This window comes from Oryzias latipes, chromosome 5, assembly GCF_002234675.1.
Source record: "Oryzias latipes chromosome 5, ASM223467v1".
Lineage (NCBI taxonomy): Eukaryota > Metazoa > Chordata > Actinopteri > Beloniformes > Adrianichthyidae > Oryzias > Oryzias latipes.
In genome coordinates this window covers 18512914-18537438 of record NC_019863.2, presented here as the reverse complement: position 1 = coordinate 18537438, position 24525 = coordinate 18512914, and the positions used below count along the sequence as shown (strand labels likewise).

Genomic DNA, 24525 nt, shown 5'->3' with positions numbered 1-24525 from the left:
CAAATCAAATCATTGAGACTTTACACAAACACTTTGCAGCCTTTTGTTCTTTTTTGCCAAACTTGAAAAAAGGGAGACAATGAAGAAATAATAAAATGCCTAGCTCTGGGGTTAACCTGTTGTCTCCATCTTTGTAAAAAACCAAACGCAGCCTTTTATTTCTGTAGCAGATAAGGATCTTTGTGCTGTGGTGTTCAAAGGCACACAGAGGGGCAGAAAAAAGTAGTAAGTCGTAAGGTATTAGTGGATGGAGCTCTGCATTCTGTTTCATATTTGCTCTCAGTGTTTTATCTCCAGCTTCTCTTTCAGAGACTCTTAATGTAGGAAGGATGGAAAGTAAACCTCTGAAGATGAAGACTCCTTGTTGTTTATCCCTTCTAGCAAAACACTGGACACCTTGTGATCACCTCTAGAGATAAGGGGGATGTTCAGTGTTTCATCTTTCGGCTCCAACCTTAGGTGGCTTTAGACACACAAACACACGCAGACCTGCTTTCCACACCAGCCCCAGTAGTTCCAGAAAAAAAAGTAGGGCATCAAAAGTCCCGAAGGCTTCCAGCTATCTTTTTTTTTTCCAAGATATTTTTTTCTGTATAATGAGGAGAGAAACTGGGGGAATAAAAGTATAAGAGAGGTCTGTAATTAAATTAATGCATCAAGTTAGTGAAAAGGCTGTAAAAGCACAGATCATCCCCACTGGATCAGAACCGGACCAGAAAGAGAAGCTGGGATACAAAGTCTGTGATTTTTCTCGGAGGAAAAACTGTGTGGGATTCAATTGGTGTCGGCGGGGAGGGAGTTCCTTCCAGGGGGGTAAACTGAGGAAGAGGAGTGTGGCAAAGAGAAAGAGGGGGAAGAGAGACAGAGGGAGAAAAGAAGAGCTGCGTGTGCAGAGTCAACTTCTGCCTCCTCTTTTTGGAGGCGAGATCTGCGCATCTGGACTGCGTGCGGGAAAATGCTTTTCCTCCAGGCTATTTTGAAAAGACGTTTGCTGCAGAAAGGTAAAAACGCCCAGACAAACTCCTGTCTGTCTGTTTTTTTGTCCTCATTTGCTCCTTTTGTTGGCGCTTCTTGCTCCAAATTGAAGTTGCTTGAGCGTGTTTCTGCATGGAAGGCATCAGATGACTCTGGGGAGTTTGGACCTCTGATGTAGCAGTCAGGTAGATTGATTCCTGTCTAAAAAAACAACTAACTTGACTTTTAAGTGTTAAATATATTTTTGTGTTATTGTATTGTGGTAAAGTGTATTTTCCAAGTTTAGTTTGTAACCTTTGTGGGGATGTTTGCTTAATATCAAGCTCTATTAACATGTGAGGGAAAAGGATCAATTAAATATTGATTAAATAGTTTTCCCATAATGCCATACTGCCTCCTCTTTTATATTCTATCCTTTTAGTTCAATCCAAACATCTACGCTCAGCTTTTAAATTCTTCTGTGAGTTAATCTGTTCTAAGTTGACCTAATGATGACTGAATAGGACGTTCCATTAGAAGTGTCTTCTCTCTGTCATTTCCCATCATCCCTCTCATTCCCGCTCAGCCTGTTTATGAACCCATCATTTGATTATGACTCCTTCAGCAGTCTCAGCCTTGCTGCCTTGTTGTTTGGGAGCGACGAGCAAGTTTCTCCCTTCCCTCTGCAGCTGATTTATTCATGGGTTTGGAGATGAATGGCTTTGAAGTGAAGCCTGCTGAAATGCTGGAAATTGAGGCAAACAGCGAGCAAACGCCGCCTGCTGGTCTGTCAGGAAGCACTGCAGCCCGTCAGAGTCGAGCGCGGAAGATGAAGCGTTGTCACATTTCCTGTGCGACGATAGTGATCCTCCGGAGGGTTCTCCTCTGAGCCCGGTTTGGTTCAAACATGTCATCATTGCTTTTGACAGCAGAAGGCATGTTTGTGGGCCACCATAGTTTCACCCCAACGGTAGACGCCTCTGCATGTTACTGTTCAGAAAGGTAGGACGGATGTGAAACCCAGCAAGGATCTTGGGGTTTAACATCCACTGTCTGTGGTATGAACTGTGTTTCTGCGAACTGAAAAAAGTCACAGCCTGCAGGAAGACTGTTGGTGCCACAGCGTGAGCCCAGCAGTGCATACCAGGTTTTACGTATGGTTAGAAAGCTCAACTGAAAAACTTTTTGGATCACCAGATGAACTTTTTCTTGCCTAATTTAAGCAATATAGGAACAAAAAGTCAAGACACTGAATCCTTTGTGTCTTGACTTTAAGTGTCTGGATTGGCATGTGCTTTTCTGATTCTGATGTTTTCGGCTCATCAAATGGATTTCAGCAGCATGTCATCATGATGCTCCCAGACAGAAACGTTCCCTTCAGTCCACAAACCAGCCTTTTTTCCGTCCTGCATGTGCTGGCACAAGCTTTGAAGTGCTGCCATTTTGTTTTATTTATCCACAGTCGCATAAACTGGTTTCATAATTTTCCAGCTTGTCTGTGAAATCACATCAGGCCCTTATATGTTAAACCTTAGTTATTTATTAACAAATGATTAAAGACCCACTCCAATAAAAATTGTTTTTGGTGTTTTTTTTTTAACATCTTCTTGTGGCATTTTTCTTATTATGGAGGACATATGTAAAGAAAATTAAGCTTAAACTTGCATTTCTGAGTATTAGTTTATTCGAATTGTTAAAAATCAGGAGCTGAAGAAAAACATAAAGTTTGAAAAGAGCATATTTGTGACAGAAAATTCCCAAGATCCCTTCTCTGCTTGAACAGAGCTCTCAACAGTTGGTAGGGGAAGGAGGTTGCTCTGCATCAGCAGTCCCTCCTACAACTCAATGGCGAATTTTTAATGAACTCCTGCCGCTCTGCTGAAAGTCTATCCCAGAAAATTGCTTTTTTTTTGTCTAAAAACGACGTAACTCTGGTTGGAGTTTGTCATCTGAGGAAAACTCTTTCAGTGTTCACACAAAGGTAATCCTCTCTAACTTGTGCATTCTCACAGTTTAGTTTCTCACACGGTTTACAAGCTGCTGCCCTGTTAGTTCACATGCAGTTTGGACTAAACTTTTTTCTATTTTGATGGATGGATGGATGGATGGGTAGCAGGTTGTGCTATAAAACTTGTGCTTTGAAAGCACTAGATTAGGTTTGTTATATGGCAATAGGAAAAAAGAACATTACATTACAGTGATCAACACTCTCACCATGTCCAAAATATAACAACTCAGTGAGAATTCACCTTGACTACACCAGGGAGAAGAAGCCCCTCTTTCAGTTTTTTCATCTGTTCATTGAATTTATTTTTGTGGTTGATTTTCTACAACACACTTCACTTTACATTGATTGCTTTTTCAAGATTATTTTAGAGTCCTCAGAATTTAATTGAGCATCAATTTCCACCACCCATTTCTAACTAATTCCTTTTTCTTTTTACAACGACTGTAAAAGATAAACTGCCTTTTCTTTTTTTTTTTTACACCTCACGGGGTTTTGCTCTATTGATTTACTTTGGCAACCAGTTTTGACATCTCAGATGTTTTGTTAAAAGGTTTATTGACCCAAGTTCACCATGGGAATTTTTTTTCTTATTACCGGTACTCTGGGTTCCCCACACTCTTTAATGTGCCGAAAGACCCCTGAGTATGGTTTCTCTGAAGATGGATTGCATGGAAGCAAATTTGTTTCTGTTAATAATGAAAAGGTTTTTTCATCCATCAAAGGCAAGACGGGGGAAAAAAAACATGGAACTTTTTTGGTGGCAGCTTTAAAAGATTTTTGTCTTCAGAAAATATTTTTAAAAGTCTGTCAGTAACCTCTCAACATTTCAACCGCATTACATCAGGAAGTGTTGGGAAATGGTCATATCTGGGTCATGAGATGAAGCTCACGGATGTTTGTATTTTCACAGTCTTAAGAGGCTTAAGCTTTGTAGTGTTTCTGACCATTAGAACCTGAGCTGTTTCTTATTTGTAATGCTAAAACACAAATATAATGTACTAGAAGGAGTTGGTGAACATCATGTACAGCCTGATAGATTTTAAAATTTCTTGAATTGTGTCAAATATCTCCTTCAACCTTTTAAAATCTACATTTTAAAATCTGGTCTGCTTATTTCTGGACTTTCAGTCTTTTTTTTTTCTTAATTTAAGACTAGAATAAAAAAAAACACTAAACAACGGTAAAAACAATAGTGTGTCAGAGGTTCTTTTATACCTAATTTTTAAGATGAATACTGTACTGGACAACTCAACTGTATGACCAGGTCATCAAAATGTGCACAACATTTAACAATTATTTATTTACCTATTTGCTTATTTGTTTGTTTGATCCGATATCTGGGATGTAATTGTTCTATCACTTGTTTTATTTTATATTTTTACCTATTCTTTTGACTGCCATGATAAATGAATTTCTCCCTTTGTGATTCATAAAGTTCAATTCAATTCTATTATGTGTTTTCTGCACTGTAGTCCGTACTGTATTATTAGGCGCACCGTCAATGAAAGGTCTCCTTTTCGAATGATGTTCAATAAGGCACTCCAAGTTATAAAGCGGATCAAACAAGACAGAAGAGTCAGACATAAGATCCTTTCACAATACCTGTGACACCCAACCTTGTTTGCAACTCAGAAAAAAAAGAACTGATACCACTAAAACAAATGTTCCTCTGACTGCACAGTGCGATACAGCTACACGCTAGCTGCGTCAGGGAATTTACAGAACATCCAACCTTGTTTGCAACTAATAAAAATCAGACATTTGGACAGAGCGCTGTGTACCTCTCAGTTTTAGTGTATTTTATTATTTATATATACACATTTTAAAAGAAAATCCACTATATTTGCGTTTGTCATGAAACATAATTACTTAGCCACTGTAGGTAATTCATGTTGCATCAAGCAGTATTAAAAATCAATTGTGCACAAACTTGATTAATCGCCTGTGTTTTAGGAGTTTACATAGAAAACAAAACAAAAAACTAGGTTAGGCTGTGCAGAACAGGGTTCTACTTCAAAAACAGGATGACATACAAGACACCTTTCATCTGCAAATTCCCATGTGCACCTTTCTGCCTGCGTTGGTCCTTTGTTTTTGCTGGAACCCTAACTTGAAGGACAGGAAGTAGAAGAAATTCACCACACACCCACTGTTTGCATATGCTGTAATATTTTCACAACATCGGAAGAAGAGACGTACCCATTCAGCAATGTTCTCAGACTTTCTTTCAATTCAGTGACATTTAATCAAGCAGATTGTAACGTGCTTTGCTTTCCTCTTTGGGTTCACCCCAGGGAGCTGCAGAGAAAGAAAACAGTCATGAAAGAATTTCTTGTGTGCAGTGCCAGCAAAGAGGAGGATTCAGACAAAAAAACACAAAAACACCAGTGAGAGTTTTATCTTTTTTTCATCCTATCCCTGTGTAAATGTTTCATGTTTTAGATGCAGGAACATTTGTCACAGACAATTAATCCTCCAAGCTTATCGAGTTAAACTGATATGATGACAAGTATCTGTTTTTTTTTTCTTTCTGATGGACTTAACTAGCAATCACAGGACAGAACAAAAGGAGTTTGTAAAATGACCTAAAAAGAACCTATATCCTTTACGACGATGTGCGACAATGTGAATCAGAACTTCCTAAAAACAATTAAGTAAACCTTGAAAGCAGTGTGTGCCGCCGTCTCTTGCTCGATGTCTATCCCCATTTCCTCTGACTCTTTTCCTGTCTCATCTGCATTTTTTCCCCATCTTTTTCCACCTTCTTCCTGTCTGCCCTCTTTCCTTCCCTTCCCTCTCATGCCGTGGCTCCTCTTAGCAATGCAGATGTGCTTTCTTTGATTATGTCGCCAGAGATTAATTAGCACTTTATTAGGAGTCCTATTTATACCTCCGGCAGAGAGACAGAGACAAAAAAGATGAAGAACAGAAAAAGATGAAAGAAATATGGGATAGTAGGAGTGACAGAGCATGAAAAAGGACAAAAGTACAAAATATATACATGTATTTAAAAAAATATACTGACTCAACCATGATTTTCTTTCTTTTTCGTAATCTTTGTACTTATATAGGCACTTTAACGTTGGGAGTTGGGTCATCTAGACCCACTAGACAGTGCGCTGAACCTTTTTTCTTCAATGATGTGTGAACCTCACTGGTGTCCATGGATTACATGAAATCTTTCCACCTTAATCCAGCTTTGTCATGGTAAGGAGACCACGTCAATGCAAGGGCCATCTAAGATAGCACAAGGGTTAAAGAAAGAAATACAATTCGAAATCCAAGACATTTGCAGTTGTGCACTTCGATATAAACAAAATTAAAGAATTCTGCGCCAATAAAAGGAAAGCCACATTATCAAATTGCATTCTCAGTTCTGTCTCTTATTTTGGAGACGTTTGTGGATGTGGATCAATGTGTTGAAAATCTGATTTATGGGTGGAGAAACGGCAATATTTGGGGGATAGATGAAAAACAACAAGGCATATTTATGAATGAGTATTAATGTTAATGATGCAGATATTTTTGCCAAAGAATGGGAGCATTTTTTTCATTTATAGATGCAATGATGTTTACCTACAAATACAACAATCTGCCCTTAGTTGTATCATGAAAATAGAAAAAAATACAGCAAATGGGTTTACACCTTCCATCAACACATTTCAGTGAAGCTTTTTGCTAATGAAACAAAAAGGAAAACATGAAAAATGCAAACAAATCAGTTTCGTATTCTATTAATTTTATTCTTTTTAGCTCTCAACACCAGGGATGGGATTAGAGGTTGAGGGTGTTGCTGTGCACCAACAGTCCACATCTCAAAGGCAAATTCCTAATGAAGTTCTGCCATTCTGCACAAACCAAGTCCGACAAAGCCACTGTTTTTTGTTTTGTTTTTTTTTGGTTAAAAATTGCATAATCATAGTTAAAAGACCACTGAGAATGCTTTGAAAATAGATCAAAAGATGATTGGAGTGGGACTTTAAGTAAAATGCATTTAAAAACCTTTTTTTATTTTACAACCTTGTATTTAGAGTCAAAGCTTCAGTCCAGGTGGTAAATCCTTTTCCAGCACGATTAGGCTTAGGCTGCTAAAGTGAACCTTTTTTGTCAGATTCTTAGCATTTAAGCTCTAAAGGCAGATAAAATGTGAATGTTTCCAATTGAGCTTTGGGTGGCCTTTAAAATTAGATGTCATTTTTATTTATGCTAAGAAAAAAATAAAGAGAAAATGAGCCAAAGCGGAGAAGAGAGGCTTCAGAGCTGCCAAATGTCCGGTTTGTTGCTTCTGCAGGAAGATGATGATGAAGAAAGGTCATAATATAAATGGGGATTGTTTTGTTTCAAGTGGGGAGTTTTTTGGAAACTCTTAAAAAAATGCTTCTCCTCACAAGTTTATTTTCTCTTCTATGTGATTATGTGGACATCACGAAAGTATTCCAGCTTTTATGTCAACACTAAACAGTGCTGAAATTAAACAATGATACTCATGAAATTGTAGGCACTAAAATGGAAATCAATGTTTCGTTTGGTTTTTCTGAGAAAACAAATGCCTGTTCATTAATAAAGTTGTCTAAATGTATATTTACTGTATTATAAGATATTGTTATGAACAATAAGTTTGCAACTACACTAAATACATTAAAAAAATAATGCAAATTCTCAATATTTTTTATAGCTCTTAGGATTCTGGGTAAAGGGTAAAAAACATTTGAAAATTGTATTTAATTTATGTTAGTACTATGACCAACCCCCTCAAAATGATCTAAATATTTCCTGTTGTAGTCACTGAATCTTCATAGAAGTTACTATGGTTACTATCACTTTTTGCACTTTTCTTACATTAATTGTTAAATTGTGACCCCTCGCTGCATCGCTACATGTTTTGCTTTTGCAATAAAAGGCTTTCATATATTGGACAAAATTGTTGAGCTGCTATCACAAATTGTATGAAATGGCTCAGCCATATAAAACAGGTTTTCTCAATCCAGTCTGAACTTCTCAGGTATCTATTTTCACCATATAAAGAACAGTAGACACTGCTGCTGATGCACAACAACTTGAAAAAAAAACCCAATTATAACCTTGATTTTATTCATATACGTCCTCCATCATGAGAAAATGTCTACAAATGTTCTAAAAACACCAAAAACAGGATTTTCATTGTAGTAGGTCTTTAAAGAACATGGTCTTAAATCAGTTTGACTCTATGTGACATCTTAAAAGTTAAATAAGGATATGTAAATAGGCTCATTCTTACAGACAGTATTCTCAATAGAGCTCAGAGTGTCAGCTTCGGGGAAGAGACACTTTGTTACTGTGGTTGTACTCTTATTTAACTCCAGTCACCCACATGTGGCTGCTGGACAACAGCTCTGGACTTTAGATTTCTTCAGCTCCATCTCATCCACAGAGAGGGTGAGATAGGGCTGATGTGTTTGTGATCATTCAAGCACAGTTAAGCCTTGTTTGACCTCAAAGGCCAGAGACATTTTTTATCTCACCTAAAAGGCAAAAAACTGGTTTTTTTTTGTTTATTTGGATTTCTCAAAACCTAATTGGTGAACATTTGTAGTTTATGGTACACAGATATTTTAATGTTTCCAAAGAATTTTTACTAAAAATGGAGATACACATATACCTATAATGTGCACCCTAGACAGTTTAAAAGCCGAGGTTCAGTCATTTGAGCTCAGAGTGCAGAAAATCCATCCTAACAAGAAAACATGCGGAGAAAATATCTGTTTATTTTTGTGCTTGCCTCTTGACAAAAAGGCGAGCTGAAGAGACAGTATTATAAAAATGAAATGAAAGGACTGACAGGTATGAAGCTGGTGCTGTAGAGGGAGCTGATTCCACTGAGGAAGAGTGGAAAATGGATTTGGCAATCATTTGCATTTCAAACTTGACTGACTTCCCAGTTGCAGAGCCAGAAATGTCTTGAATCGTCCTCAGCTCCATTTCCCCTGTTTCCCTTCTCTAAACTGCACTGCCTCTTTTTGACCTATCTTACCTTTAAAAAAAACCTCTTGAATCTTTAGCAGTCCTAATCTTGATGGTAAATGCATCAAAGAAAATGCATACTGACTCATATGACAAAGTAATTAGAAGTCTTATTTAGCTGCATGGGTTTAAGGTAGCACTACTACGGTTTTTATCTCATTTTCTTCCAAGTATATTTTTGATCCTCAAACTTTGCTGAAGAAGCTACTTCAAGTCTTTGTGCTTGAAAATTGAATAGTGATTAAAAAAACAAAGAAGATACTTTTGAAAATTAAGTATTTGTCCCTTTATAAGGTATTACAAAAACCAACCTTGCGGCTCAACCGCACATAAAATACCCGAATTATTCTTACAGTTCATGTATTTGAACATTCCCTGCATAACTGAGTCTGGACTGGTTGCAGACTGCAGAGTGAGGATAGTCTGAATCTGTTCTCATTGCCTTATAAAGTGAATAGTAATAGGTTTTAAAAGGATGAAACAGATTTAATAGAATGGTAGCAGTACAGCTGCATTTACAGAAAAACCACACTGAGCTGCAACAGTTTTACTGATTTCTTGTGTGCTCTCAAGTTTTAGTGAGGCATAACCCCAGATTCAGCTCCATAGCATAGACGCAATCTCTCATTATTCATTTTTGCCGCAAATTTCCTTTTTTTTTGGTCCGTCTTTGCCACTTTTCCTCATGGATCTCTCTCTTTATTACATCTTTGCACTTGACTTTCATACATTGTGTCTCTGTTATTTCTATCCAACAGTGTAAAGCTAAAGATTAAAGTGTAGTCAGTATAAAGAAGTTCTAAAAGCTGTCTGTGAGTGTGTGTGTGTGTGTGTGTTTGGGGGTGGGGGATATGGAAAAATAGAGCTTGTTGGAGAGAGACATCTGCTGTTCAAGACAAGGATATATGCTCTTCTGGAAACCTCTATTGACAACCGCAACAATGTAAATAACGTTTATTCATTTTGTGTCTGAATAAAATTGTATCTCAGTTCTATTTACTATTACTATTACTATTTACTATACTATAATCCTTACTCCCAATTTTAAATGTAACATATTGTCATTAATAGCATTTATTTACAAAAGAAAGCTTAAAAAAAATTCCTGAGTTTAAGATCTTTGTCTTAGCCTAAAGTTTTCATCCAGCATTATGATGTATTAAAAAAGAAAACAATTAACTTTTACAAAAAGTTTAAAATCCCTTCATACCTATTGCAAACATTGGCCACTAAAGTCTGTAGGGCTCTCTGATCCCCCATCTAAACATTGGTTAGTGTTAAAAATGGAATTTTTGGAAACGTCAACCTAGTTTTTTTGGTTTTTTTTTGCTTTCTTTTCCTTATAAATACTTTTTTTCTACTTTTAAATATCTTAATCCTTGCCTTTAGGAGCCCGTTTCAAAAAATTATTTTTCACTTTAAATGTGATCTTGTACTTTTGTTTTGCAGGTTGCTTGACTTCTTTAATTGTGGTAGTTGAGTGACATTTGAATAAACTGATGGTCATTTAGGACTTTGAAAATCTGCGTTTACCGATGCTAATCTGTCCATTACTTTCCCCCAATCTGCCATTTTGTTGGGTTTTCATAAACTGACAATTTAGAAATTCTTAAAAACATCCATCTACACATTAACTGCTGCTTGGGTTTTAATTCATTGGTCATCCTCAATTCAAACATAATAATCTGCTGTTGGATGAAGTTTTGACTGTTTTCTAACAGTTACACTTACTTCTAAGTCCAGAGGAAAGACTACATCACAAACAGTTATTGTGTGCTTGTATTTGTCTACTCTCTCAATCAGTTGCTGGCTGACTGTTGGTGTGAAAAAAAGTGTTCCTCTGTGAGTATTCAAGCTAATATGAGTAAATGCTACACTTGTCTGGGTGCTTGTGTGTGCCTCCTGCAAAGAGCCGCGGGAGGCCATCCTCTGCCACTTCAGATTCGTTACCCACAATCCTCTGAATGTGTTCATTTCCACTCTAAGCCCACAGATGGAAGGAGAAGAAGAATGTGTGTGGCTTGAAGTGTACACTCAAGAGTGACTGTGTGAGTCTGTGTCTGACCAGAAGAGCAACCTGACAAAACGCATTTCTGACTGCTGTTTTTGCCTTCCTCCACTTCTGACCCCCCTCCCCCGCCCCCAGACGTACACACACACACACATGGATTAGTTTGTTCCATTGGAGGCCAAAATAACCACAAAGAACTTGGTCTAATGTCATAGTCCATTAGACCTTGAGTCATGATGCTTGTTAGGACATTGTAATCGTCCTTAACCTAAGGGATGCTTCTCAACTGATTTAGACAATAGAGACTATACTTTTTACCTTGAATCATATATACTTTTGAGAATCTTGCTTAAATCTGAGGTGTAGTTTGGGTCTATACAGATTGACTGTCTCGTCAGTTGACCCTCACAAAAACACTTCGTAACCAAAAGAAGATCTAGAGCGAAACTAATTTTGCTTGATTCATTTACATTTTCAGTAAACATGACTCATTTCATTAGTTCAGGTAGAGAAGTGAACTTCTTTCCCCTCCACCAACAGCTGCAAATAGCAAAATGGAATTTAAATAAATGCAAACAAAATAAATAATGACAATATGTGCAGAATCTTTAGTCTAATACTTTGTGACCAGAGGGTGGTGCACCAGAAATCTCCGTAGCAATAGTAGACGCAACCAATACCGAAGTTCTGCCAGGAAGCAGAGCATTTGTGAGTCAACAGCGAAGATCTAACACGTAGTTGTTAAGATGAATGTGAGTATAAATGTGAACAAACAGCCCAAGGGGGGGCAAAGATCTGATGAGCTAACCTGTCATGCAGGTAATAACACAAGCAGAGGTTAATTGTACTGATTACAATTCCAAGGTTTGGCAACGCTTAGACGCCCGTCACATACTGCAGGTATAAGAGAGCCTCAAGGCCACAGTTCACCTTTAGTATACATAAATGTTACACTGTGTTGCACACCCAACATGTACAATCTGTGTCTCCAGCTAATCATGTTGTAGTGTTAAAGGTCACCAACCTTTCACAGAGTTGTTTCACATTTCCTGCACGTTTCTGACCTACAGAAGATCAACGGTTTGAGGAAACAACTTTGACCTTTCAGGGCTAAATTTGCCAAACCCATTTGGCAACCAAGGTTCCGTCACCTAAGAAAATAACTGACCTTGAAGAACAATTCCAGACCTTTTAGAAATTCATTGTTGAATGCAGTTTGTAGCCAACAGCTACAGCTTGGTGAGATACCAGACAAGCTTAACCCTTGTGCTATCCTAGACACTTTGACATTGGGAGTTGGGTCATCTAGACCAGTGTTTTTCAACCAGTGTGCCGCGGCACACTAGTGTGTCGTGGGAGATGGTCAAGTGTGCCGTGGAAAATTGCCCTCATTAACTGATCTAAAAACATTTCCCATCTCCAGGATTTCAGCTCTGTGTTCATCCAAACAGGCCCTGATAAAACACTCAGGAGTTAGGAATATAAAAGATCGTAAAATACTTTTTCTTTGCGTTTATTTTATTTTATTAAAGACATTTTGATAAGAATGACAGTACCACGATTCAGCTGCAGCTCCGGCTGTGTTTGGGAAAAGTCCCGTTCCTTTGACTGTCTCCACCAATCATTCTTGAAGGCTTAATCACATGTCATCAGTCTGACCAATCAGAAGTGGTTAAAGTCTTCACTTCCTTGTCCCGACTTAGCTCGTAAAGTCGCTCAGTTCTAACAAAAATACCAGCTAAAGCTCGTCTTTTGCGCTGTTGCTTTCCACAGAATCCGGTATCAGACCGTGTAACAAGTGAACAAAACAATAAAGCTCCGAAAACCGATCTTCGGCCGTTTTATGCACTACATCTCCCATGATGCATTGGGTTGTGAGAGTGACAGCACATACGGAGATCTGTTGTTAAACGTCTTGAAACCAACGAACACGCATCAAACTATTTTTAAATCTTCTAACTTAACTTTTATTGAATCTTTTAGGAAAAAAAAGCTGCAGTTTCCAGCTTTTTCTGCAAGAATAATCTCAAAAATGCATGTGAGATTGTGGAGGGGCTGTAGATCAATACATATTATGAGTTTCTCCTTCTATTTTTTAAATTTTTGGATGCTGGTGTGCCGCGGGATTTTTTTTAAGGTTAAAGTGTGCCGTGGCTCAGAAAAGGTTGAAAAACACTGATCTAGACCCACTAGACAGTGCTCTGAACCTTTTTTCTTCAATGATTTGTGATCTTCACTGGTGTCCATGGATTACATGAAATCTTTCCACCTTTATCCACCTTTGTCATGTTAGGAATAACATGTCAATGTAAGGGTGGGGTCATCTAAGATAGCACAAGGGTTATGTTATAAGTAACGTTTGTCTACATATATCCTTTTTGCTTCATGGTTTGTTGTGTTGTTCTGCCACTTTCTTTCTTAGAACTGCTGCACATAGCCTCGTTTCTCCTCAATATTCTTCCTCATCAACAGTTTTTATGATATAAAGATCAAAGCACTCCAGAGCCAACAGCTGTGTCATCTTAAAAATCCTTTTATGACTACACTGCAAAAACAGGCTGCTTAAAAATAAGTAAAAGATTCTTACCCCATCGGCAAATTTTCTTTAAAAAAGCAAAAATAATCTACCAATTGAGTAAGAAAATGTATTTTACCAAGAATTCTTATATGAACAAAAAAAACATTCTGGGCGTTAAGACATGTTTTCTCAAACAAGTATTTTTACTTTCTTAAGATTTAGTTTTTGCAGTGACCTTTTGAACACTTTCATCTTCCTAAAAATGCCCTCACTTGTTCCTGTGTAAAAGGCTGCATCATTGCCATTTTAACACCTCTGATTAGTGCTTTAGCCCAAAGATATAGAATTTGTTTTGTTGAACCAAGCACTAATAATACAAGGTAGGACTCAATCCTTGACAGTTTGACATTTAAGTTGAGTTGTATACATTTGCATTTGTGTTCCATTCATACAGATCAGAGTAGGTAAAACGGTGGTAGACTGATAAAAATGTGGGCCAAAGCTGTTTGAGATGAGGAGTGCAATACAGTTATTATTCTCTTTGTTTTCCTCCTAAGACAGCACAGATTAGTCCCTGTGTTTTTACTGTCAAAGCAGTTTTGAATTATATGTGCAGTCATGTCTAATGTGCATACATTTCTAGTGCATGTGTGTGTGCTTGTTTTCAATGTCCTAGGGGGACCTGCTCTAGAATATCAAACACTCTAACAGGGAACAAACATTAATGCAGGAGTGTATGTTAGCAGATAATTCTGGGGGGAAAAGGAAAAAATATTATGTTTTCAAATATTTTTTATGTAAATAACGAAACATTATGTTTTGCTGCTTAATAAGCATTTATAATCCTTTAACTGCCCACTCAACCAAAGGGCTGAGCACATTTTTGAAACAAAATTTGAAAAACATTGATTGGTGGTTCGTAAAAATCACCCGACAGTAAGAAATTGGAGGAAAAAAAATGTCTACATTGATTTTTTTTCTCATGGGGGGTGTTGAAGGGTTGAGTTTTTTTATGTATCAGTTTTTAAAAAGAAAAAAAAACAATTATTGACATATTTCCATCAACTTAATGGTAAGCAATGTTTTTCCCCTTTCTTTTTATTTGTTTGCTAACTGTCTCACCTGTCTTTAAACCAGCTGAACATATTATGATGAAAATGGGGACAACTCAGGCTGACACCTCAAAGATCAACGTTGGAGTTAGAGTTTTTAGTTCTCCAAACTAGTCTGTGCATTTAACAAAAAAAATAGGATTCAAGACCCATAAGTAAAGTTAAAACCATGACAGGCTGCTTTACCATGGTGGGCTAGTATTCATTTTTGATACAGAGCTCAGGTGGGCAGCACAGTGGTGCCGTGGCACTCTTACCTCACAGCAAAAAGGTCCTGGTTCAAATCCCGGCTGGGACCTTTCTGTGTGGAGTTTGTGGAGTTTGTGTGCTCCTCATGCATGTCTGGGTTTTCTCCAAATACTTTCAAATACTCCAAAAACATGCGTCATAGGTGTGCATGTGGTTGTGTGGCTGACAGACTGGCGACCTGTTCAGGGTATATATACAAGGTATGAATATATATCTTTCCATTCTGATGTTTTTCTCCACAATATCAACAAGTATCAATAATTGTGGATCGCATGATGGTAGGAGGCTTACTAAACTATCAACCTACACGGCCAAGTTTGGATCTCATTTGAGTTCTGATCTTCGGCAGGTGTTACAGCTCAACATGACTTTGCTGTAGACCATACCATCATACAGTGATAAACCAGAAAAGGAGGGTTTATATTGACTTAAAAGTTCAGTCTGGTGCACTTCACTTCAGTGAGAACGCAGATCTGCTGACCAATCAAAGGAAGCATGGCAAGGAATTCTTGACGTGAACAACCTCCTAAAATTGATAATTTGAAAAAGTGATCAAATTGTGCCCGTCCAGCAACCCCACTGACTCCCCATAGGATAAAAAAGGAATAGAGGATGGATGGATGGATGGATGGATGGATGGATGGATGGATGGATGGATGGATGGATGGATGGATGGATGGATGGATGGATGGATGGATGGATGGATGGATGGATGGATGGATGTCACTGAAATTATGTGAAAGTTAACCCCTTGAAAATTAGATTAATTTAGATTTTTTTTTTTTGCTACAATCATAAGAAAAATGTAACACTCCTCATACTCAGAGCAATACTTAATGAACAGAACTGGGTTAAGGTCAAACACAAACCGCTGATGGTTTGGGTCAGGCTGGAAACAATAGAAGTTAAGTTTCAACCATGCCTGCACAACCCTATGAATGTGTGTGTATTTTTTTTCTTTGATAAATTTTGACAAGGAGAGACTAAAATATGCCTGAAGCATGTTCTGAAAGGAGACAGAACAATACACAGAGGAGCAAAACACAAGAATACTAAATAGAAGACAAAAAGTATTACAGCAAAACAAAGAAACAGAATAATTTTAAATAGAAGAAAAAAAGCAAAACAAAAACTGAAAAAATGATAAACACTGTTTATGTGTAAAGAAGTGGACCATCAATGATGTTATATTACAGGCTAAAGTGGTAGACCTTTTGCTGATAATGTTAAAGCACACCTGTGCTTTCAAACAAAGAGACACACATCAGTCTGTGCTTAACTCAATTATTTGTTAAATTAAATGTAGTCGTTAATGCTTTCACAATTTAAAAAAAGGACAAGCATACTATGTTGTAAAGCAACTACACACCGGGCATTTTACACGCGCTCAAGAACGCGCTAAACATGCATTCTTTATTATGTGTTTAGCCGGTGGTGATCACACTGGACAAACAGTAAGGGATGTCTTCTTTTTCTTGTTCTATTGTTTACTAGCGCATGTCCACCACCTACAGTTGGAAGAGGCTTAGTGCAAAATATCGGAGCACTGCAAATCTTGTGAATCTTGTTTCAGGCTTTTTCTTTCACAGCTCTATTCTAATATATTAAAGATTTGGTGTCATATAATTCCGGCCAGGCACAAACTCCAATTATTCATTTCTCCTCCATCTCTGCCAAATGGTTGGCACAGAAGTGCCAACCATTTGACTTCAAAAGACTTCATTCATACATTACTGAGAAATCGGCTTCCCTGATTGGCCGAAGTTCGACCTGGTTTAACTCGCAATGCGTCTTCAATGGCCGTGCGTTTTTGATATAAATCCTGAAAACATTCGTAGAAACCTGTATAGCTACTTGTGAGAATGCAAGAGTTTTGAAGGCAGAAGTGGAAGCGGCCACTTGAAGGTGTGTTCCTGAGGCTGGTGTGAACCTCAGTCAATATTTAGGAATTTAAAGAGAATTGACAGCCAGGCATGTAATAGGATTCATAGTCGGGTGTTAGAACTGCATCTGGTGACCCCCAATAGGAAATTTACCATCAGACGGACTAGTGCTGTCTATGTACTAGGGTATCCCTTGTGCGATTCTATGACCCCACCCTTACATTACCGTGTTCTCCCTACCATGACAAAGGTGGATAAAGTTGGAGAGGATTTCATGTAATCCATGGATACCAGTGAAGATCACAAATCATTGAAGAAAAAAGGTTCAGCGCACTGTCTAGTGGGTCTAGATGACCCAACTCCCAATGTTAAAGTGCCTAGGATAGCACAAGGGGTACTGTGGTGAAGATAGAGCTTGCACAGTTTACAATTTAATCGTAAACTACTGTTCCCATCTTCATGCACAGTTGAAAATGACTGAGATTACTGACAGAGGTGACGAATGTGAACTTTCCTCACAGTCTGTGCCTTCCTTAGTGATAACATTTGCAGCTCCATCATCCAGGGGGAGCTTTGAGAAGAGCATCTTCTGCTCCTCAAAAAGAAGCTGCCTATCTCCTGAGGAGACATCATATGCAACCTGTATTGTGGCAGCTCTATGAAGACTGAGTCTGTTAATATTTCTTTTAAGCCCCACTCCAGTCGCCTTTTGATCTATTGTAAAAGTGTTCCCAGTGGTTTTTTGTGATTGTGATTATGCTGTTTTTAGCCAAAATTGAAAAAACCTGTGTTGTTTCCTAGGATTTAGTTTTTGAAGTGAGGCAGGAGTTCATTTGAAATTCTGGAGCCATCCAGGCGTAGAGTTGTGGGCCAGATGCCTGCTCAGTCGAGAAAAACAAAGACGTTAATTGATCTATTTTTCTGCAAGTGGATGCATCAGAATGGAGCAGAGTCTGTAGCCGACTGTAGTACCTACATCACTGCTGAAGGCTTTTTCCAGCAGCATTTTTTTATCTGCTCCTGATACACAACAATTTGAATAAAGACACTTTTCATGCTTAATTTTTCTTTATATTTGTCATGACTCATGAGAAAAATGCCACAAGAACATGTTAAAAAAAACATCCATGATACAATTTTCAGTGAAGTGGGTCGTGAGTATTACTAGTAATAAGAGAGAAAGATGATGAGGTCAAAATATTATATATTATATATATATATATATATTTCATTTTTATCCATTTATTGTGAAAACTGTGTTTATATTTATTGTGAGGACCTGTTTTTACATTTAAAATGTCATCCAAAGGTGAACGACTGGAAAAAAAACACTTTTGATTTCATACATTACTTTAGAGACGAATACAACAAAAATCTCTCTGGCAGTTTTTTTCTTTCTTAAAAATCTCAAATCAGTTTTCATTCTTTGTCTAATTATCAGTCTTTGTTGCTCACTTTTCTTTTTGCACATTTTCACAAATTCTCTCTTTAAGACTCAACCAACCCTCTTTTCTCTTTTCCTTTTCTCTGTGTACTGCTCTGTCTCCCCCCTCTCTGGGGGGTTGAGTGGTAGTAACGTAAGCAGCAGTCATCTCTCATCATCGCCACTCTGTTCCCTGAGCGCTCAGCAGTCCACATCTCTCCCTCGGTCTCTTGCTTCCTCCTCTCAACTGTCACCGTCTCTCCTTCTGCTCTCTTGTGGATGTATCTGTAATAAGGGAAAGTCGATGTCTGCGGTCATGTTCTGTGGCTTAAGAAGAGATGCTGAGGCAAACAGTGTTGGTGAGTTTAACAAACGCAGCAGAGAACCACTCTTCTCTTTGTCAGTGATGTTATGCTGGGGTTTGAAGCTACTGGTCCCATAACTCTGCCTACCTCAGACAGACTCCACGACTGCACTGTGGTTAAAGATCTGCAGGTGGGGATGTTTTTCTTGGTCCAGTTGGCATATTTATAGTTCATTACAGTTGCTAATGTTTTCTTCCCCACCTAAAGGTGTTTCTGTCATCCCCATTGGCTTCCCACTCATGCTCGTATTCATCCATCATTCTTACCTGGGCTGCTTTGCTGTGTGGAACATCTCAACGAGCTCACCGTCTACAGACTTACTATCTAAAAATGTACAAAATTATTATAGAAACCTGGACAAACACTTGTGTCTGTCTCCCATTTATATCCACACCTGCCTTTTTCTTGCACTATTTCCAAGGAATTGTTGTCTCAGCATCCAGAGAAATCTTTGTAGGTGAAATTTGAATTCTCAGAAATGATGTTAATGTGATTTTGCAGCTGATGATTCATTCTTAGACATATAAGCCCCATGTTTGTATCTGAAACCCCAGAGGACAGACCTGAATGTTCCTCAGAAAAGAAAAAAATAGAGCTTGACCAGAATTTTAAAGCTGCAGGAAATCTGTTATGTACAATTTCACAGGAAATATGCATTGACTGAACTACTCAATTCAAATTTCATTTCTGAAGTTAACTCGTTGTGGGGCTGCAAATAAAAGCTAATCAGGTACATAAAAATGTATCATCTCCCATAGGTTTAAGAATAATATAAACTAATGTTCAATCAAAATGACCGTTATCAAATAACCAGTTAGTTCATTACAAGGTGTAAACAAAGCGAGCTAACTAAATATGATTTTCAAAGTTTTTTTTGTGTCATAATTTAAAAATAATCATAACTCTTAAATATATGTACTGTTACCTTATTTATAAATGTAAATACGTCCTAAATATAAGGATTAACCACATCAGTCAATTGGTTCTCTGCTAAAAGTAAGTGAAAGCTTCTTACTTTCCAGAATTCAGCAGAATTATTTATTTAAAAAAACATGGAAGTGTATGCACTATATTTTTGCTAACAGTGGCGGAGCTAGAACCTTTATGGCGGGGACAAAAGACTTTGGAGGGTGGCAAATGAAAACAGCAGAGTGGATGCCATTATACATAAAATAATCAAAAATTCATAATTTGAGACACTCAAGAATTCCTTAAAATATATTGCTTTTGTTATTTTTGCAATGGTTAAAGAAGCTTATGTTGATGATTTCTTAATCTTTGTCAATAATCAAACTAATTTTGACTTAAAAATTGGTGGGTTAAAGCTTTTTGCTGGTTGGGCGGTTGGCCCCCTTGATCCCCCATAGCTCCGCCTCTGAGTTCTACCATAAAGTTTGTGGTTTAGAGCAACTTTTGTGCTAAAAAAGAAATTTATGCAAATGTGCTGAAAATAATAGAAGTCAAATCTGTTAATATTTGTCCAGATTTCATTAAACGTTTTGATGAATTACTTCTCTTTCTGTCTTGGACAGAATAAGCACCAACACATTATTTTATTCAGCTTCTTTCTCTGTATGTGGAACACAAATGTAAATTTCCTATAATGTCCATCTAGTTAGTATTCAAATTTTGTCATGCATGGCTGACAAAATGTACAAGACTAATTCAACTTGACTACAGTTTTACAGCTTTTATTGTTAAATTCTGTTCTTTTTATTGTTCTAGATATTTTTACAACATTTCAACCATCTATAGCACTTTAGTCAGCTTAAAAACTGTAATAAAGCTGAAGCATTTTATATTTTACTTTATGACATTTATTTTTCCTGGACTATATTTTAAAATGGGATAGGATTTATGTATATTTATACAAATGTATGCATTTGCTGCCCTGTTACATTTATACAAAATATTTTATAAAAATTCTAGATTTGCACAAAAGCTACTTAACTAACTGAAAATGTAAGCCAGGTGAAAATGCTTGTACGAGCAGGAAATCACTTGATGATTTTATTAATGTTTCGGTTTAAAGGAAGTTCACTCACTTAACCACACAGGCCACTTTCTCTCGCTGTGTAGCTAATGTAACCATGTCTGAACATAGAACAGCATGTTGACACTGGCTAAACCAGTCAGACTTTGGAGGTCAAATGTTGTAGAGATAACCTGGGGTAAGAAGAATGCAGCTCAATTCATCTACTATCCATTTGGAATCAAAAGTTTTGCTTAATATCCTTATGGAACTAACTTGAAGCAAATTTAGCTTTTCATAATAAACTCCCCATGAGGGAAAAACAGCTGACTGTCAAGGTTTCCGACTTGAGTTTGAACATTTTCACTGCAAAAACTGAATCTTAAGTAAGGCCAAAGGCTCTAGTTTCAAGAAAAAATGTCTTATTGTCTGTTTGGCCCAAAAAAATCTTTTCAGGAAAGGTTTTTGGTAGCAAAATAATCCTGATGAATTGCTATGGAGTAATCATTTTTGATTTATTTCTATTTCCTGATATAACTTCTTCAGAATTCCTTTCTTACACAACTAAAAGGTTAGTGGAATTGAACTCACAACCTTCTGATTGCAAATCTCAATGGTGTGCTTGTGCTGTTTCATATTCCAAGGGCAGATTTGTCAGAACAAATGCTATGAACAGTATCAAGTACATAGCAGCATTCAGTAAAACTTAAGGAAAAACTGCAGAATGATGACGTTTATCAAAAAACTGAGCTCCACACGGGTCAATTTTGATGAATCTGACAAAAAAGTTCAAATTTGTGTTCTTGTGCTTTTTGCCGACATGTTTGTAACCACATAGTTCATTTGTTGCATGTCCCAGTTGCATCATGTTGTGCTTGCTCAGGGGTCATAAGACTATTCCTCAACAACCAATAAAAAAAACCTTCTAAATCTGACTGACTGTGTCCGTCTTCAAACAGCAGGTTTGAAGTTATGGAAGGAACTATCACTATGTTTTACATAACTAGTAGATGTTTCCCTTCAGACTTTGCTGTGTAGTTTCTGTTTTGATTGACTCCCAAAAGGATCCGAGCTGAGCAGATTATCCCATTTCACATAGAAGATTATAATCAGTGGAATGGAAATAAACAGAATAAAAAAAGTGTAAAAAAGTCAGCTAATTATGCCCCCCTGGACAAAAGGATTTTGTTTATGTTTGCTCACACGAAGACCGTTTTTTTCAAACAAGACTATGGAGCCAAAATATGTTTTTGTTACCACCCACAAATGTACTGGGGAGAACATTTGAAATGCTACTGAATATATCACTTTTTGGAAAGGTTTTAGTCAAAGGATTTAGGCTAAACTTGATACTCCATGCCTGCAGGATATGCACTGTTCTGTCTCTATTGAAAAAAAAGAAAAGGTATAGCGGCACTATTTTTGGCTGGTTTTATTGAAGTACAGTGCATTCGCACCGCAGAGTTTATCATGTGCTTTAGGGATATTAATAAGGTGAGTTTCATCCTATTTCATGCACCAATGAATATAGTGGGAGCTAAATTCTCTGAAATGTCCTCAGAGACTAACTGAGCTTATAAGAGTGTTGGGACATCAGAGACTTGTGTTTTCGGTTTTATGCAGACACCTGCCCTCTTCAGTTATCACCGTTCGCATTTAGAAGAGCTGCCTTTGAATATTCAAATGCATGTAGAGATTATATTTTTTAAAATTTGGTTTTGCTCTTTGTTTTTTTGACAACAGAGTGTTTACTTTTTTTGGCTGTTGGAACTTCGTTTTGATGATGCTGCGGCAGAAACACAACATAAATGAGACGTTGTTTTCCGGCTGCACGACTGGATCCCCTTCATTTGGTCAGCGTCACTAATCCAACCACACAGCGGCGTAAAGGCACTCGTGGCTGTGAGGCAGCGGGCGTGCTGGATGTTATCGTCAGCTGTGCAGGAAGCGTGCAGTTATCTTCAGCTGTTTACCACAAACTCCGTCATCTTCTAGCAGTGTGACTGCCCTGTGGGCGTTGTGGCGCAGCTCAGACAATGAGGACCAACCATGACAAGCGGCGTTGGTTGTAACAGTAATCCTACCAATCATGTTCATTTCACTCTCGCTATATTTGTGCATTTTTGGGGGGGCCTTGATAAAGATTCTCTCTCTTCCAGTCAGCTTGATCATGTTCTTATCATTGCGGAGGCATCATGGCAGAGACATGGGGTAATAAAAAACTGGAATTATTTAAAGACTCACAAATGTGTTTTTAACATGTTCTTGTAAAATGTTTCTGAAAATGGAGGATACATATTTAGACAATTAAATCGCATTTCTGAATATTTCTGTATTCAAATCATTGTAAATCAGAGGCGGATGAAAAAAACGAAAAAAGATTGAAAAAGAATGTATTTCCTACATAGAAACACTGGGCAGGCCACAATCTCCCTGCTCCGCTCCATTCTGATGGATCCACTCTGACGAGTAAGTCTTCGTTTTGCTCTTCATCTGGCTCAGAACTACGACTGGATAACTCCAACATTGCTCACCCTTTTTGCTGCTCCTGTAATGTTAGGTTGGGGTTGTGAGGGGCTGTAATCAGGAGAGTGAGGAAACGTGACAGGAATTGGGGACTAACTTCCTGTTGGTCCTCACTTCCAGTCCTGCCCACAACTCAGAGGCAAATTTCTAACAAACTGCTGCCGCTCTGAAAACAACAAGTTTTTGGGATCTCAAAAAAACCCAAGTTTTGGGATTTTTGTCTAAAACTGCATAATCATAATTAAAAGTATGGTGGAAATACTTATACAATAGATCAAAAGATGATCAGAGTGGGACTTTAATGGAGAAACTCCCTTTTTCACCAAAAAAAGGTTAAGCTCTGTCATTTATGACCAGTTATGAACCACTTAAACTTGTTTATGAAGTTTACTATGCTTTAGGATCATTCACACAGAACTACTAGCAGTAGGGACTACACCAATCCTTAAGTTTATGTTTTTTCTTGTACCTGTCTGAAGCTGCTAGTTGGTTTCCATGCACCTGCCTCTCTAAATAATAGCTGTGCCCAATTGTTCTCAAAAAGGCAGCTTTTCTCCTGGGATTTTAATATAAACAGGTCCTTGTTTTTAGATATTCTTTGTTTTCCGGAAATTTCAAATTAAATGATTCATCATTTCTGTGGAAGCACCGGAATGTTTACCACTAATATTTCTCTTTGAGTGACAGCGTCAAAATCCACTGCATAAATATGGTAAACCTTAACTATGGAGACGATAAGAATGTTAAGGTTGGGATGAAAGGAATATTAGGCCATTTGACCTTTTGTCAGAGTACAACGAATTTCATCCTTTTGAAATTTAGGATAATCTTTCACTTTGTATCCCCTTTAATTCAAGTGTTTCCCCTCATCTGCTGGGCTTGCATATTTATTTATTTTTTTCTTTCACAACCATATAAAACTACTGCTGCACAGACTTAAACTAGTGGAAAAATTGTTCTCTAACCCATTTGTTTTCTTTATCATTCTGCAATGCTTATGTTTCCATTTTTTTTATGAAGTCGGAAATGATTAGATGGTGGAAATTTGTTATCTGCACCCTCATTGCATGTGAAACTGGCGTCTGGTATCAGATTTAATTAATAAGTCGTCACATTAAACTGTGGAGAAATGGCGCAGTGCTGTATCTGAAGTCATTGCTTGCTAATTGTTTATGTTCCTTGCAGACAAATTTTTCTCTGGGCATGATCTTACCGTCTTCAGCACTTTGTTAAGCACTTTTGTTGTCTTTTTTCTCGGTTTATAAGTATCGTCATCCCACGAGCAGCATTTTGTTTGGATCTGCAGAATGTCATTGCAAGAGTGATTTTTTTTTTTTTTTTTTTTTTTTTAAATGAGAAAAAAAGCTCAGTCTGAACTGCAAACAAGGCCAGAGTATGTCCGGATCATTTCCCATGTCACTCAAAAGCATATAGCCAATAGGAGCTGCAGAGACTCTTCCCAGCTGAGAGAAACGTGTCAGATTTGCAGTTGCCAAAACCAAGA

The 24525-nt window shown here is 37.6% G+C and overlaps 1 protein-coding gene across 8 annotated transcripts in view; it reads left to right on the top strand.

Annotated features, from left to right (window-relative positions):
• grip2 (glutamate receptor interacting protein 2) overlaps positions 1 to 24525 on the top strand; it is a 242945-nt gene that overhangs the window by 151982 nt on the left and 66438 nt on the right. For 2 of the 8 annotated variants that reach the window (XM_023955045.1, XM_023955043.1), the window contains exon 1: positions 286 to 1001. The exons of 5 other annotated variants lie outside the window; for them this stretch is intronic. In XM_023955045.1, the coding sequence (XP_023810813.1) occupies positions 956 to 1001 (46 nt within the window). In that variant the 5' untranslated portion in view covers positions 286 to 955. Of the gene's footprint in view, positions 1 to 285; positions 1002 to 18328; positions 18518 to 24525 lie in introns of those variants that run through there. One more of the 8 variants, XM_023955040.1, reaches the window with a different exon arrangement.